The sequence below is a fragment of the Narcine bancroftii genome, chromosome 1, assembly GCF_036971445.1.
Source record: "Narcine bancroftii isolate sNarBan1 chromosome 1, sNarBan1.hap1, whole genome shotgun sequence".
Lineage (NCBI taxonomy): Eukaryota > Metazoa > Chordata > Chondrichthyes > Torpediniformes > Narcinidae > Narcine > Narcine bancroftii.
Genome location: NC_091469.1, coordinates 252,504,226 through 252,522,619, shown reverse-complemented (window position 1 = coordinate 252,522,619; position 18,394 = coordinate 252,504,226). Strand labels below are relative to the sequence as shown.

General features: G+C 39.9%; 1 protein-coding gene across 1 annotated transcript in view; it reads left to right on the top strand.

The window, feature by feature from the left end:
- LOC138755459 (astacin-like metalloendopeptidase) overlaps positions 1–18,394 on the top strand; it is a 159,065-nt gene that overhangs the window by 18,822 nt on the left and 121,849 nt on the right. Inside the window, exons 4-5 of the mRNA XM_069921495.1 lie at positions 3,024–3,101; positions 16,186–16,335. Coding sequence (XP_069777596.1) covers positions 3,024–3,101; positions 16,186–16,335 — 228 coding nt within the window. The remainder of the gene's footprint in view (positions 1–3,023; positions 3,102–16,185; positions 16,336–18,394) is intronic.

Here is an 18,394-nt window from a genome sequence, read left to right as displayed (position 1 = left end):
ATGATGGCGAAAAATACTTCATTAAAATTGCATGGGTAAATTGGGAAACAATGCCTACTGTTTTAGAACATAGAATAGTATGAGTCTTTTGACCCACAATGTTGTGCGGACCTATATACACTTATTCCAGCATGAAACTAACCCTTTCCAATCTCACTTCTCATAATCCTCTAAGAGTCTTTTAAATGTCCCTATTGTACCAGCCTCCACTACCATCCCTGGCAATGCATTTAAGGTATCCACCACTGTGTAAAATTAGAAAAAAATACCTCTGGCATCTCCCCTAAACTTTCTGCCAATCACCATAAACAAATGTCCTTGTTATTTGGTATTGTCATGTTGGGGAAAGATGCTGGCTATTAAACACCTCTATTAAGTCACCTCTCATCCTCCTTTCTCCAACAAGAAAAGTCCTAGCTCGGTCAACCTTCCTTCATAAGACCTGTTCTCCAATCCAAGCAACATCTTGTCAATCTACTCTGCACTCCTTCCTGGAGTTAAATGTTCCTGCCCTGGTCTCTACACTGGTAACTAAGTATAGGTTACAATGATTCATCCCTGGAGGCAGCGGCCAATCCAATGGTGTGGTGACCACAACTGAACACAATACTCTAAGTGTAGTCTAACCAGAGTTTTATAGAGCTGCAACTCTTTAACTCACTTCCTCAACAAATGAAAGCTAGTACACCATACACCCTGTTAACTACCATAACAACTTGAGCAGCAACTGTGAGGGATCTAAGGATTTGGACCCCATGATCCCTCGTTTCTGTCACACTGCTAAGAATCCTGCCATTAACATGTACTCCACCTTCAAGTTCAATCTTCCAAAGTGCATCACTTCACACGTTCCAGATTGAACTCCAGCTGCCACTTTTCCACCCAACTCTGCATCCTAACTTCCCCATCCTTCTACACTATTCACAATATCTCCTACCTTTGTGTGATCTGCAAACTTACTGACCCATCTCACCACTTCATCCAAAATCACAATGAGCAGGATTCGCAGAACACATCCCTGCAAAACACCACTAGTCACTGACCTCCAGGTACAATGCATTCCATCTAATACCATCCCCTGCCTTCTGTGGGTAACAACCCAATTCCAAATCCGCACAGCCTAATTTCTGTAGATCCCTCACGAGTTTCTCAATGAGCCTTTGTCGAATTTGGCAAACTTTGTCAAATGCCTTGCAAAGTGAAACATGAAAGTCTACAGACACAGTGATTGTTGTAAAAACACAAATGCTGGAGGAACTCACCCAGCCACGAAGTGTCCATTGGAGGTAAAGATATATTTCCAACATTTTGGTAATGCCTTACTAAAATCCATATACACCACTTTCACCGCCCTACATCAATTTTTGTCACCTCCTCGAAAAACTCATTCTCATGAGGCACAACCTGTTCCTTACGAAGTCATGCTGACTATTCCAGAGAAGACTATGCTTTTCTAAATACTCAAATCATGTTCCTAAGAATCCTCTCTGATAGTTTGCCCACCACTGATTTAATACTCACTTATCCTTAATTCCTAGGATTTTCTTTATTGATCAAAAGAACTACACATCATCTTCCAATCATCCAGTACCACTTTTGTGACCAGAGAGGATACAAAGATCATTGCCAGTGTCCCAGCAATCTCTTCCCTCGCTTCCTATATTAAACAGGGGTATATTCTGTCTGGTCCCAAGGACATCTATCTGAGGCTCCAGCATTTCATTTTTCTTGACCTTAAGGTGCTTCATGATATTTGCCTGTTCTAAACTGACCTCCCATTCACTGTCTCCTCTCCGTGATGAACACTGAAGTAAAATATAATTAAGGAGCTCCTCTGCCTCGAGGCACATTCTCACTTTTATCCCTGAGCGGACCAACCTTCACTCTAGTTATCCTCCTGCTCTTCACATATGCATAGAATTCTTGAGGAGAACTAAAAGCAGGTACAGAAAAGCCTTTACAAGTTGGATTAAGGAAACCCCTATCCCTTTTTAAATTCCTTCCTGACTACTTTACATTGGTCATGAGCCCTTCCTAACAAATTGTTCCACCTTTCTTGTCAACCATGCCTCGTTTACCCTACCATCCTTTTCCCTGTCTCAATAGGACATACCTATTTAGAAATGTGAACATTTGTTTTCTAAACATCCTCTACATTTCTACTGTGCATTTCCCCAAGAACATGTTCCAAATTTACTTCCAAAGCTCCTGCCTACTGCCATTGTAATTAGCTGTTCCCCAATAAAGCACTGTCCTATTTTGTCTGCTCCTATCCTTCTCCATAGCTATACTAAAGATCAGGCAATTATGGTCACTGTCTCTGAAATGCTCATCCATCCCACCCCACTCCCATGCAGCATTGCCTTGTACTAGATTCAGCATGGCCTCTCCAGTCGGCCTGTCCACGTACTAAGTTAGGAATCCATGGATGCACTTAATTAATTCTGCCCCATCTCACCTTTTTGCACTGAGGAGGTGCCAATTAATATTAGGGAAGTTGAGGTCTCCCATGACAACAATCCTGTTATTTTTACACTTTTTTTCAAAATCTGCCTACTTATCTACACCTCAGTGACCTGGTGGTTATTAGGCCTATAAAATACTCCCAATAGAGTGATTGCTCTTTCCTGTTTTGGATTTACTCCCACACTGCCTCCATGGCATCTTCCCTTTCAGAAGCTGTTAAATTATCCCTGATTAGCAATACTACTCCCCCTCCTCTCTTTTACCTCCTTCCCTATCACTTTTGAAAAATCTAAACCCCAGAACATCAATCAGCTAAACCCACCCTTGTCTCTAATGGCCGCAATTTCATAATTCCACATATTGATTCATTTCCCTTATTCTTGACACTCCTTACATTAAACACATTTTGACCCATCCAACTGACTGCATTCATGCCCCAATCTCTGCTTGTCGTTCCCCAGTGTCACTGCACATTGCATCTATCTTTCCACCAGCTGCTCCATCATCTATTGTGATTTGAAAATTAAAATCTGTAATTGTTTATTACAAATTTGCAGGTAACTTCAGAGAAAGAATTCAAGATGCCAGTGACGTGGATATATTTACCAGAATTTCAGAAATTAACAAAGATATAGGTAATTAAATGCATTTTTAGGAGATTGTGGCTAGATGCTTAGCTAAATAGATAAACATTTAAGTGAAATCATTACGTAAGTCATCACTAAACTACATCAAAGTATGTCAGAAGAAAAATCTGCATTTCTACTGCATCCTTTGTATTTGTACTAGGTGTCCAAAAGTGCTTTTAAACCAATTACAAACTTTTGAGATACAATGCTGGAAAAACAATGGCCAAGTTACACATAGCAAAATCATACAGAAAACTATGACCTCTTGTGGTCTGAAAATTCATTCACATGTCTGCCTGGCATGCAGGTAAGTTTTGATGATTTTGAATGTAAGTTATGACAAAACTGCAATTGTGCTGTCTGCAAAATGAATGCTTATGCAATAGTCATGAGAAGCCCGTGAATACTTCAGTGATTGGCATGATAGTGTGCTGCCACCGGGGATAGTAAAGTGCAAGGAACGCACCAGTCAGACAGTGTGATGGCCTGAACTAAGCAGTCAGATAAGTGAGCTTGTCCTTAAATGCAGAGAATGTATTAAGGAAAGGGCAAATTCAAAAGAACCTCTGATGTCAACCAAACTTCCAGACAGGCCCTGGCAAAAACTAGATGCAGATATATTCACCCTCAGAGACAGTACCTATTTGCTAGTGGTGGACTATTTCTCTAGATATATAGAAATAGCACAGCTCAGTCCAACAAATGTAATTGTTCATCTGAGATCTATGTTCACATGACATGGCATTCCAGAGGCATTCATAAGTGACAATGAGCCACAATTCTCTGGACACAAAATGTAGCCCCATTCTCTTGCCATTCTTACTTCTGAGTGCTCTTCAGGTTCTGCGTCTTGGGCCTCAGAATTCCAGTCTTCTGTTTGCAGAAATGTCACATTGATCATCGTAATAGTTTTGACGTCAGCTTGGCTTGTCTGCAATGATGAAGGCAATGAAATTTTATTTTCAATGGCTTGTAGGCCATTACATCTGACAAGGTGAAACTATAAATGGCTGTGATGCTTCAGTCTCCAATGTTCGCTTTGAAAAGGAGAATCCAACTGTACCCGTGAGAACCCCTGCAGAAGCTGACGACCCTGTAATATATGCTTCAGAGCCAAAGTCAAAACATCTTTCCAGATGGTGAACCTTAGCAAGGTGTAAGGCCCTGATGGTGTACCTGGCAGGGTAATGAAAATCTGTGTCATCCAACTAGTTGGAGCCCTCATGGTCATTTTTGATCTCTCATTGCTGTAGTTGGAGATTCCCACCTACTTCAAAAGGCCATCAATCATACCATCCCAAGAAAAGCAGGGGATCTGCCTCAATGACTCTCGCCCAGTAGCACTCACATCTACTGTGATGAAATGCTGTGAGAGGTCCCCTCTGTACTGGTCAGCAAGCTTCAAAATCTTTGCCTTTGTACCTCCTTCTGCAACTAGATTCTTGACTTCCTCATTGGAAGACCACCGTCAATGTGCATCCTTAACAACATCTCCTCACTGACAGTCAGCATAGGCGCACCTCAAGGATGCATGCTTTGCCCACTGCTCTACTCTCTTTATACCCATGTCTATGTGGAAGGCACAATTCAAATGCCATCTATCAATTTGCTTATGACACCACTGTTGTTGGCAGAATCACAGATGACAATGAGGAAGTGTACAGGAGTAAGATCGATCAACTCGTTGAGTGGTGTCACTATCACAAACACACTCAGAAAGGGAAAGCCAGAAGAATACAAACCAGTCCTCATCAAAAGATGAGTAGTGGAAAGGGTAAGAAACTTCATATTCCTGGGTGTCAACATCTCTGAAGACCTATCCTGGAACCATCGTTTTGATGCAATTATGAATCTGAATTTGTTGTCACTAAATTCATTGTTTTGAGGCACCATTACAGTGCAAATGTTGCTATAAATTACATTTCAAAATAAATAGTACAAAAAGGGGTCTGTGGTTCATTGTTCATTCAGAAATCTGATGGCAGAGAGGAAGAAGTTGTCCTCGTGCTGTTGGGTGCTTGTCTTCAGGCTCCTGCACCTCTTTCCTGATGAAAGCAGTATGAAGAGGCCATGGCTTGGGTGGTGGAGATCCTTGAACATAGAGGCTGCTTTGTTAAGACACCACCTCTTGTATTACTGCATGCTGTGCAACTGCATCACCGCCTGGTTTGGAAGCTGTATCACCTTGGACTGCAAGATCCTACAGAGGATAGAGAAGTCAGCAGAAAAGATCATTGGGGGCTCTCTTCCTACCATGAAGGACATCTACAGCACTCAATGCAGGGGAAAGGCAATAAATATTGTGAAGGACTCCACACACCCCTCAAGTAAACTATTCTCCCTTTTGTCATCGGTAGGAAGTACTGTAGCACTCAGGCTCTAAAGTCCAGATTGCGCAAAAGTTTTCCCCCCAAGCCATCAGGCTCCTGAATTCCCAAAACATGTGGATAGTGTACCGTGGACTTTTACTGTATATTTTTTAATATTTTAATGTGTTTACCTTCTATTCTAACATACTTATGTACCATGGTGTGAGCATGGTATGAATGATAAATAAAGGTAACTTGACAATATATGTCCTGGATGGAATGAAGATTACTGCCTGTGTCGTCATTGGCTGACTTGCAACTCTGGAGTCTTCCAGAGGTGTAAATTGGCACCTCCATACCAGAGAGTGATGCAATCGGTAAGAATGTTCTTCTTGGTACACCTGTAGAAATTTTCTAGAGTCTTTCAAGACGGCATGCTACATATCATTAGGAGTTTGAAAAGATTTGGTATGTCACCAAAGATGGAAATTTTTATAGGTGTATAACGTAACTGCTTGCATTCAGAGACAAGTGAAAAGCTTACAATCAATGGCCAGTAGACACAATAGTCCTCAGGTGAATCTGAGGTAAGGCAGGAAGCCCAGGGTTTATATTGGAGTAGGTCAGGGTGGAGCCAAGGGAGAAGCCAGCCATCTGAACAATACATAGACAGTGAATTCCAGTTCAGTGCCTTCACCCCTTCAGAATTGAGCTTGTGAATGAAAAACAGAGACCATTCATTTGGAAAAAACTAATACTTCACATATATTTACAAGTTAAGTCTGTCAGGGGGTCTGGTAATTCTGGTCGAGCGCCGCAGTGCTGGAGGACTTTAGGCTTCCTGAACCTCCTGGACCCCTGTGTTAGAGGGTCACTGGGTCTCAAGGGCTCTGGCTCAGGTCATGAGGTGGATTGGACACTTCCCGAGCAGTCCTCTGAGACCCTGAGTGGGGTACTCAGTAGTTCCTGGCTCACCTGAGGCATCGGATCCTCAGTTCTGGCAGGTGCTAGGTCTCTAATCAAGATGGTGTCCTCTCTGCCATCAGGGTATGCCACATATATTGGGTGGCATACACTGGATTGCGATGAGGCAGGTGCACCCTCTTAATCAGGAGGTCTGTCTTGCTCCTCTCATGTGCTTTCTCAGCAGGACTGGCCCCAGTGCCATTAGCCAAGCTGGGAGAGTAATCCTAGATGTGGATTTCCTCTGGAATGTAAACATAAGCTTGTGAGGAGTTGCAGAGTATCAACCTTATTGAGTGAAGAGCGGTAGGTAGGACTTCTGGCCTTTACCAGAAAGACAATTTCACAGCCTTCTATACCGTTGCATTCTCTTTTTCAACTTGTCCATTCGCTCAGGGATTGGAGATGGTCATCCTGCTTGAGGCAATACCCCTTACGAGCAGGTACTGGTGTAGTTCTTCTCTCATAAATGATGAGCCCCAGTCGCTATGGATATAGCTGGAATACCTAAACAGGTTCAAAATAGAGTGCAAAGCCTTGATGGTCGTGTCTGGGCAGGGGATGGTGAACGGAAAATGAGGGTACTCATCGATGACATTGAGAAAGTACATGTTTCCTTTGCTGGAAGGGAGGGGACCTGTGAAATCGACACTGAGTCATTCAAAGGGGTGGGATGCCTTTATCTGCTGCGCTTTGTCAGGGCGGTAGAAGTGCGGCTTGCACTCCGCAGGACCCGGTCATTTCCCTGATGTCCTCAGCAGAGTAGGGCAGGTTGCATGCTTTGACGAAATGAGCCATGAAAATGATGCCTGGGTGTCAAAGCTCATTGTGCAGTGACCACAACTGGCCAGTGTGAGCAGGGCACAGCCTCCTCTTGACAGGGCATCTGGAGGTTCATTGAGAGTATCTGGCCTGAATGCTATGTCATAATTATAGGTGGAGAGTTTGATCCTCCATCTAGCAATCTTTTCATTCTTTATTTTGCTTTTTTTGCATTATTAAACATAAATGCCACTGATCACTGGTCGGTGAGCAGTGTAAATTTTCTGCTGGCCAGTTAATGCCTCCAGTGCTTGATGGCCTCTACAATAGCTTGATTCTCTTTCTCCACAGATAGGCTCCAAAGCTGATGGCCTTGTAGTATGCAGAAGAAAAGGGCAATCAGCCTACCCACCTGATTAAAGGTAGTGACCAGAGCCTCATCAAAGGCATTGCTTTCCACCTGGAAGGGTGCATTCTCCTCCACTGCATGTCTGCTGGCCTTTGCAATGTAGCTCCGAACATAGTTGAAAGTTGCCTGGGCTTCAGCTGATAATGGGAAAGAGGTGGAATTTAAGAGGGGACAGACCTTATCCACGTAGTGAGGGACCCACTGGGTGTAGTAGGAGAAGAAGCCCAGGCACCTCTTTAAGGCTTTCATGGTCTTCGAGATCAGGAGTCTAATGGGGTAATGACGTCATTCTCCACCACACAGCCCAGGTTCTCCAGACGTTTTGTATGGAACATGCACTTACTGGAGTTGTATGTGAGGTTCAGGATTTAGCTGTCTGGAGGTTGGCGTCATGGTCTTCCAGAGAGTGTCCACAAATGGTGATGTTATCGCGATTAGGGAAGGTGGCCTTCAACCTGTACTTGTCAGTCATTTTGTCCATCTGTCTATGAAAGACCGAGACCCCATTGGTGATGCCAAAAGGGACCCTCCGGAACCGATAGGGCCATCTGTCTGCCTGAAATGTTGTGTAGGGGCAGTCCTTGGAACGGATTGGTAACTGATGGTATGCAGTTTTCAGGTACTGCTCAATTTCCTTTACCATGTCCAAATTTCGAGGTCCGGGAGTGTGAAATGATTAATTGTTCGGCTGTAGTCAATCACTAACCTGCACTTTTCTTCCCCTTTCATGACTACCACCTGGGCTCTCCATGGGCTGTTGTTAGGCTCACTGATGTTTTCTCTGAGCAGCCGCTGTGTCTTGGCTCTGATAAATTTCCTGAGCCCCCGCATTGTATTGCCTGCTCTTTGTAGCTATGGGTTTGCAATCAGGTGTCAGGTTTGGAAACAGCAGGGGTGGGGGGGTGATCAATATTTAAGGTGGATAGACTGCATATAGCATCCAGCTTTTGAGACTTTCCATTCCACACTATGATTGGGTGGGAGTGGGTCAGAGTTCTCCATGGTCACACTTTTAAGGTGACATGGGAAGTCCAGGCCCAGCAACACAGAAGCACACAAATATTTCAGTGCATACAATTGGAACTTACAAAATGCCCCCCTCCCCCCACCACCACCCTTTTACAATTAGATGTACTCTACAATACCCCTGGATCATCATAGAGTGTGAGTGTGAAGCTAGGAAAATACAATAGTCCGTCGGGTACACTCTTAAGTTGTATTGCAGAGCCATTGCAGTTTATAAAGCTCTCAGTAGAGCCAGTGTCTACTAAGCAATCAGTCAAATATCCATTTACCCTCACCTCCATCATCGAGTTATTCAATTGGTGAAGTATTGCCTGATCCAGGGCGACTGATGCCAGTGTTCTGGAAACCCCATCACTCCTTATGCTGATGTCAGCTCTCTCCTCTTGGCCCGTGGGCAGATAAGAAGGCGTCAACCATGAGGTGCAGCAAGATGGCTACCCTCCATCTTGATCTGATGAAGGACTGGGTGGTGTCGACCTCGAGGCACAGCAAGATGACCGCTGTGGCTTCCTGCGATGCTTTACTTCCAGTGGTGAGTCCCATCATGAGGCACAGAAAGACACTGGTGGCGAACAGGATGGAGAGGCTGAGGCTAGCACTTCGGGACTCGGGCACAGGTCGAGCAATGATTTGGGGTTACACACGTGACCTCCCTCTGGGTTCTCTTTAGCCCGGCAGACCTTCATCCAGTGCCCTCACTCACTGCATCCTGAGCACATGGAGTCCTTCGTGGGGGTGCTGTTCCTGTCCACAGAAGTAGCATCCCTGGACATACATGGCTGCAGCGGTCAATGCTGGGGCTGTGGGAGGTCACAGGTACCTCAGTGCCCACATGCGGTCCTCTGAAAAGGTGCCACTTTCGCCCATGAGGTCATCAGCTCCCAGTTGGGGCTGCTCAAGTGCTTTCGCCAGCTCCAGGGTGCTGGCTGTCTTTCTTCCCCAACTCTAGCAGTCACTGCCTCACGTACCTTGACCTCACTGCTGCCACGAGGCTGTCCCGGATTTGTTCCTCTTCTCTCTCCCAGGCCGTGGCCACTTCGTAGTGGCATTTTCTGGTCAGAGCCCACAGTTAAAGAACATAATTTTCCAGTGACTCACCCAGATGCTGCCGACATTGAGAGAGTCAGTGCCTTGCCAGCACCTAGTTCTGGCGCCTCATTTAATGGGCCTTCATGCCTCCTATAGCTGGCTTGTATGTAGCACAGTCTCTGATGACAGCAAACCCCTTGGGGCCGACATGAGAGAGAAGAGCCAATCTCTGGGGACTATCCGAGTTGAAGATATCTTGTATGGCAGTCAGGTTAGACTAGAAGCACTCCAGTCAGTAGGCAAATTCCTCTGGGGACAGAGGGTCAACCTGGAGCATGCCTGGCTTCAACAGGCCTTCCATCTTGCTTCAAAGTAAGCTATTAAAATTGTAACGTGACTGAATGCACTCAGAGACAAGAGAGGAGAACAAGCATGCTTTTAATAGCTTACAATCAATGGGTGTAATACAGTAGTTGTCAGGTGAATCTGAGGTAAGGTGGAAAAACTAGGGTTTATATTGCAGTAGGTGAGGGTGGGGCCAAGGGAGGAACCAGCCATCGGAACAATACATAGACAGTGAATTCCAGTTAACTGCAGGGTGTACTGTGGAGAGCATTCTGACTGGCTGCTTCACTGGTATGGAGGTGCCAATGCACTGGACAAGATTAGGCTACAGAGGGTTGTAAACTCAGCCAGCACCATCATGGGTATTAGTTTTGATTAATAAGATCTTTAAGAGGCAATAGCTCAAGAAAGCAGCCTCTGAAAGATAAATTTATACTATGGGATGCAATGAAAGCTTTCATCAGAGGGCAGATAATGAATTATGTAACTAAGATGAAGAAGGACTACAATCGAGAAATAGAACAGCTGGAAAGGGAAATAGCAAGTACAGAAAAAGAATTAGCAACAAGGGAAGATACAACAAAAAGAAGAGAATTGGCGGACAAAAAAATAAAATACGAAACATTACAAAAGTACAAGGTGGAGAAGAACATAATGAAGACAAAGCAGAAGTATTATGAGCTAAGAGAAAAAAAAATGCACAAAATACTAGCTTGGCAGCTTAAAACAGAATAAACTAAAAGAATGGTATTGACATCAAGGAAGAAGGACAAACAAATAACCCAACGGAGATTAATGAAAACTTCAAGAAATTCTACGAGCAATTATATCGAACTGAGGACGAAGGGAAAGAAGACAAAATAGATGAGTTTCTAGCTAAAATTGAACTACTGAAATTGCAAGAAGAGGAGCAAAACAAGTTAATAAAATCATTAACCGAACAATAAAACGCCGGGAGAGGATGGACTCCCAATAGAATTCTATAAAACATTTAAAGACTTATTAATTCCTCCTCTCCTGGAAGTAATGAACCAGATTGAAGAAACACAAAACATGCCAGATTCATGCAAAACAGCAATAATTACAGTAATACCAAAGATGGGGAAAGATCCACTAACACCAGCATCGTATAGACCAATATCTCTACTCAACTCAGATTATAAGATAATAGTTAAACTATTAACAAACAAATTGGCTGACTGTGTACCAAAAATAGTAAAACTAGATCAAACTGGATTTATTAAGAAAAGATGAACAACGGAAAATATCTGTAAGTTCATTAACTTAATCCATGCAGTACAAGGAAACAAGACGCCAACAGTGGCAGTTGCCTTAGATGCAGAAAGCCTTTGACAAAGTAGAATGGAATTACTACAGAGTTTCAACCTACCAGAGAAATATATTAATTGGATTAAAGCATTATATAAGGGACCATTGGTGAAGGTGACAGTAAATGAATATTTATCAAATCAATTTAAATTAAGCAGGTCAACTCGGCAGGGATGTCCACTATCTTCCTCACTGTTCACGTAAGCTATAGAACCATTGGCAGAACTGATAAGAACAGAAAATAAAATAAGAGGGATAAAAATAAAAGAGAAGGAATATAAAATCAGTCTATTTGCAGATGACGTCATAGTATACTTAACAGAACCAGAATTATCAATAAAAGAATTACATAAGAAATTGAAGGAATATGGAGAAGTATCGGGGTACACGATCAACGCAAATAAAAGTGAAGCGATGCCAATGAATAATGCAGATTTCACAAAGTTTAAGAAAGAATCACCATTTAAATGGCAAACACAAGCAATCTGATACCTAGGTATTCAACTAGATAATAATCTAGGCCATCTATACAAATTAAATTATCAGCCATTAATGAAGAAATTACAAGATGACTTAGAACATTGGAAAGATTTACTACTAACACTGATAGGAAGGGTGAATTGTATTAAAATGAATATCTTCCCAAGGATACAATACATATTTCAATCATTACCAATTCGCCTAACAGAGAAATTCTTCAAGGAGCTAAAGAAAATAATAATAAGGAAATTCTTATGGAAAGGGGGGAAACCGAGGATAGCGCTAGATAAATTAGCAGAATGGTACAAACAAGGAGGCTTACAGCTACCAAACTTTAAGAATTATTATAGAGCAGCACAATTAAGATACCTATCAGAATTTTATCAAAGGAAAAACCAAACTGGACCAGATTAGAGCTAGATAAAATAGGGGAGAAGGTACCTGAACATATACTATATAAGTGGGATGAAAAGCTGGTGCAACATAGGAATTCACCAGTACTGCACCATCTGCTCAACATTTGGAAGAAGATTCACGTCGAAAGGAATAAAACAAATTATCAACCACCAAAATTAATATTGACGCAAAATCAACTAATCCCTTTCACAATAGATAACCTTTCCTTTAGAGAATGGGAGAGAAAAGGGATCAAAAGAATAGAAAATTGTTTTTCAGGAAATAAATTATTATCTTTTGAACAAATGAAGTACAAATATGGTATAACTCATGGTAAAATGTTTGCATACCACCAACTGAAAACCTACTTGAAGGACGAATTGAGAAGTAGGCTGAGATTACCAGAAGGAAGCAATTTTGAATATGCGATTACAGACACAATGATAATTAAAAGATTTATAACAAACATGTACATCAAACTGCAAGAGAAAGAGAACGACAAAATAAGCTGTAAACCCAAACAAAAGTGGGAACGAGATCTAAACATAAAGATAAAGAATGAAACATGGGAAAAGCTGTGCTCCAAAACTATGAGAAATAAAATAAACATGATACAATATAATTGGTTACACAGGCTATATATTACGCCCCAAAAGTTAAATAAATGGGACCCAACAGTATCAGATAGATGTTTTTGCTGTAAGAAGGAAACGGGAACAACAGTACATGCAATTTGGGCATGTGAGAAAGTGGAAAAGTTTTGGGAAGATCTAAATCAGATATTAAATAAAATCACAGAAAGCAACATACCAAAATATTCAGAGATCTTCTAAGTAAGATAAGAAATAAAGAGCTTGGCTTCGAATTGGATGAAGCACAAAAAAGATTTATTATGATAGCCTTAGCTATAGCAAAAAAGTGTATAATGTCAACCTGGAAATCAGAAGATAGCCTGAGAGTACAGCAGTGGTACATAGAAATGAATAAATGTATTCTGTTGGAAAAAATAACATATAATTTAAGAAATAACATCACAGTATTTGAACAAGTTTGGGAACCGTACATGGAACACAAGAGAGAAGTCCTACCGTGGACCTCCACCACCCAAAATGACAGAATGAGAAGAAGACGAAATGAACTGACCCAGTGTGTAAAAGTAGATGACACAAATTTCTTCTTTATGTTCATTGTGTGATGACATTGTTTAATGGGTTTAATGTATCATATATGTTGAACGTTTAGTGGGTGGGGAGGGGTGGGAAGGTGGGAGGGGGGAACAGGGGAGAAAATGACACTGTATATTCAAGAGGGAAATGTTTATGTGTATTTTGGTCAATAAGGTTCATAGTGTGAAAAATAAAAAAATTAAATTAAAAAGAAAGCAGCCTCTATCATTAAGGACCCTCATTTCCTAGGGCATGCTCTTTTCTCACTCTATCATCAGGGAGGAAATACAGAAACTTGAAGACAAACACTCAATGTTACAAAAACAGCTTCTTCCCTTCCACCATCATATTTTTGAAGAGACATGAACTATGGACATAATCTCACTTTTTTCTTTATTTTTGCACTACTTTTTTAAAATCTTGTATTTACATCACTAACTTTATCACCTTGTTCTGCACCATGCTGCTGTTGCAAAACAACAAATTTCATGACACATGTTCATAACAATAAACCTGATTTATGGTGCTTTCCATTATCTTTGCCATATGCTACTTAATTCTTTACAAGAAATGGATCTCTCTTAGAATTAGGGGATCGGCCCCCTGCAATAATGGAATCTCTGAGTTGAAGGAATGGTGTTGGATTGATGAATTGTGCAGTTTTACAATGATAAAGGTGGAAGAAAATGTTCGTGGAGTGGAGAGGATGCAAGTAAGAAGAGTATTTATAAGATGTATCAAGATTTGTGCAGATACAATGGAAAAAAGGATAGTCAGTGTCTATCCAAAATCACCTAATCTCAAGAAAGTTAAATCTTGTTAACTATGATCCCTTGTTCGAAATTTCCTGCCTTATAAAATTTGTTCTGAATCTTTTGGATTTCATTCCCCACAATCCTTCTCTGAAATGCCATAATTAGTAATTATGTAACACTGTTACACTGGATAATAATTTTTTTCAAAAGGTTTCCCTCCCGAAAAGAAATTGGGGATTATGATGGACAACATCAAGCTAAACACAAAGAAACTTTTAGATTTACTGTATCACATAGGAAGTTGGAGAAACATTAAATTTTATTGAATTTAATATGTTTAAGCACATAATGATGCTGACACTTTGCATTACTTCAACTGACCTAAAAATGTTTTGCTGTTGATTGTTTGTAGTCAGCATCTGATACCTCTTGTGTCAGTGTCCAACAATAGCTGGCAAACATTGGTTGCTTTTCCATGATTGCAATATCCTGATGAAACCTTTCACCTCTCACTGACTGCACCAAGATCAGCAGGGAAAAAAAATCAAATAATGCAGAAAATGAATTTTCAATGACATGCTGCACTTCAAGGTTTTGTATGTTTGAAGCATGTTTAAAAATATGATAGGAAATCACAAAAATAGATTATATCCAAAAAAATGGTACGGGAGAAGAAATTTTTTGGTGATTTTCGTGATCAACAGCCCAAAATCCATAAAATACACTCGAATATGTTCAGGAAGCAAAATCTTCATTGTCCAGTGTAATTAGACAATCCATTTTGCAATAAAGGCTAATATTTCATCTCCTATCTGCATGCTAACTTTCTGCACTTCATGTACAAGGATATCTAAACCCCTCTATGCAGCGACATTGAACAACATTCTTCTTTTCTGTTTTTCCTAAATAATTGAGGCCCTCAGCCTGATTGCTTTGGAACCCCCTCCCCCCCCCCCACCAAGAGTTACAGTTTCCTAGCCTAGCAATAGCTCTTTATCAGAGCTCTCCATTTTCTTGTAAGTAATCCTTTGTACATATTGACATATTGCTCCAATACTGTAAGCTTATACCTTACACGGTACACTTTTACGTGGTTTGTTGAATACCATGCCTTGAAGCTGAATAATGTTGTTGAAACCCAAATTTTTTTTCATTTTAATGCAGTATTTTTTTGCAGTAAAATAATTGAATGGCTTCCTCAAAATTAGGTTTGAATATGCTTAAAGTACAGATTTATTAAAATAATTTTAAATGTAATTAAAAAGCAGTCAATGTATGGTGGAAGGATAGCAGCTGTCCCTGAATTTGGTGGTGCGAATCTTGTGACACCTGTATCTTGTACTCGGTACAAACTCACATCTCATATAAGATTCTAAACTAATATTAAAAAGGGAGGCATCAATGATTGTTAATCAGCTACTATGAATTTTCTAGAAACGATTCAGTAAAATATTTTATAGATAACAAATTATAACATTGAAAGAATAATCAATGATGTTTAAAGTAGACCATTTAAAGCCAAATCCAATAATATTCAATTCTCATACAATGTCTTGAAATTTAGAGTTAACTTTCTTGACCAGCTGAAAATTTCAAGATTTCCAGTTTTAATTTTAGATTTTCAGCACCTGCATTATTTTATTTTGCTGTTAAGTTACAATATTATATTGAAAAGATAATTTTTCTACTTAACCTGAGAGATTGTCTCAAAAAAAGTATTATGATTCTTTTAGAAACATGAAATAAATTTTCCCTCAGTTGTCCTCATGATATAATAGATATTGCTGGGTGGCATGGGTAGCATAGCAGTTAGAGCAACGCTATTACTGCGCCAGTGACCCGGGTTTGAATCTTGCGCTGTCTGAAAAGAGTTTGTACTTTCTTCCAATATCTGCATGGGTTTCTCCTGGGTGCTCTGGTTTCCTCCCACCCTTCAAAATATATGGAGCTTGTAGGTTAATTGGGATATATGGGCTTGTGGCCGGAATGGGCCTGTAACCATGCTGTATGTCTATAAAAATATAAAAATAACTTGTATGTGAACGTACAGATCTCTTCAAGAACTGATCAAATGAATCTAATAATAATTTTTTGAATTTTTAACTCCTTTTTAAAAATTAGGGGCATCCAAAACATATGTTGAATATGGAGATATTGCAACAAGAAGTTCCAAAAATGCTCTTCATTGCTTCCATGGTCCTAAATTGTGCTTGTGGCCTCGTTCACACGGTGGGATTGTTTACATACCATATACAATTGATAGAGCCTTCAGTAAGTCAAACTACTTAATTTTTGTTTTGATTAACTAAAATAAATAATACGTAGGAAATTAATTGTCATTTTATTTCATTATGATTATGTTGTTGCTTTTTATTCCCACAGCTCTCGTATATGAAGTATTGCAGTATTGCTGATTTAAGGCTTTGAACTCAATTTACTTACCATTATAGTAATGGCTTAGAACTATAGAACACTACAGCATAAAACAGGCCCTTCACCCCAGTGTGTGCCAAACTATTATTCTACCTAATCCCATTGACCTGTAGCCCCTCCTTACCCCTCCCATCCGTGTACCGATCCAATTTTATTTAAATGTCAAAATAAAGCTGGTATTCACTACTTGATGACTTATTCTGAATTAGGATATTTTAATTGAAATGCTTTAAATGTATACAAATAAAACTCATGATAGAAATATAAATAGATGGAACATTTAACTGGTTCAGAAACACCATTTTGAAGACACTAATAAGCTTCCAAATTCATATATTGAAACCCTCAGGGATAGATATACTTTGTGGTAATAATGTATTTAGCATCAATTATGGATTTTAGAGTGCATTGTCGGGAAAATAGTGGAAATTTTTTTTTAATATTTAATTTTTGTTTTTTTTTTCAAAAATTATACATAGCGACATTTTAAATATACAATATATTAGACTTTTTCTCACAAACAACAAAAATAAAGACAGTCTCTCCCTTCTTACCCCCCCCCACCCTCTTCCGTACATACAGATCCATTCACCGTCAGAGCTTACATATATTTTAAATATATAGAGTACAGTTGGGGAAACTACATATTAAGAGACACACACATTTTTATATAAAAATATATAAAAAACACATACACACATATAAAAAATATTTATTTTAAATCCTTTTTATTCCTATATCTGGGCCCCTATGTGGTCCAGGTATGGCTGCCTTTACAAAAATATATTTATTCTTTAAGTTGTATGATATTTTTTTACCCATAGGTAAAGCTGTTCATTTCTGCAGTCCACTGTGTTATTAGTAGAGATTTCCAAGTGATCGTGAAACAATTTTTTGCTATTGCCAGTGCTAATTTTATAAATGAGATTTGATATTTGGTCAATTTCTTTGCTTATTTCCATGTAATTACCTAATAGATACAGCTCCGGGTTGCCCTTGAAGGCCACTCCTGTTATCATGGTTAATTTTTCTGTGATTTCTAGCCAAAGTGGCCTCACTTTCATGCATGATCTCATGGCATATAAAAAAGTCCCTATCTCAGACCCACATCTGAAACATATCTCTGAAATTTTGGTTTTTGAACTTTTGTGGGGTAAGAAATAATTGGTGTAAAAAATTATACTGAACCGGTCCATATTTTGCATTTATAATTGATGTCATGCTGTCCTTACACCAATCTGAAATTTCTTTCTGAAACCACCTCACCCAAGTCCAACTTCCATCTTTCCCTTGACCTCTGCAACCCTGGTTTTGCACTTTCTCTCTGGAGAGCATAGTACATTTTTGTTATAAATTCAGGTGGGGTCAACGTTGGTCCCATCTTTCTCTTAAATATAATCTAAGCTGGAGAAAACAGAAGATGGCCCCATTGGCCACTCTGTATTTGTGTCTTAATTGTTCAAAAGTCATGAGTTCTTTCTGTGTAACAGTCCTTAATATATCTTATATCTTTGTCATACCACAAATTTAATAATCTATTCCCCATGTTTATGGGCAACAACACATTTTTACACAACGGTGCTTTTATTGATATCCCTACTTTTTTTTCCTATACCTTCATTAATTTCTTGCCACATTCTAATCGTATGTATTAGAATGGGGTTATCCATCTTTTTCTTTAGTGATTTGAAACCCCATTTATAGATTAAGACCTTTGCTTCCCATCCTCTATTCAATACATTCCTATTTGAACACAAGACGGGGGGGGGGGGGGGGGGGAAGGGGGAATTGTCTTCAGTGAAGAAGGCTACAAGAAATATTGCCTGTGTAGCTGAGTAATATTTTTTAAATCTGGATCTAATATGGTTGTTTAGTAGCTTTAAAAAGTTTTTAGGTA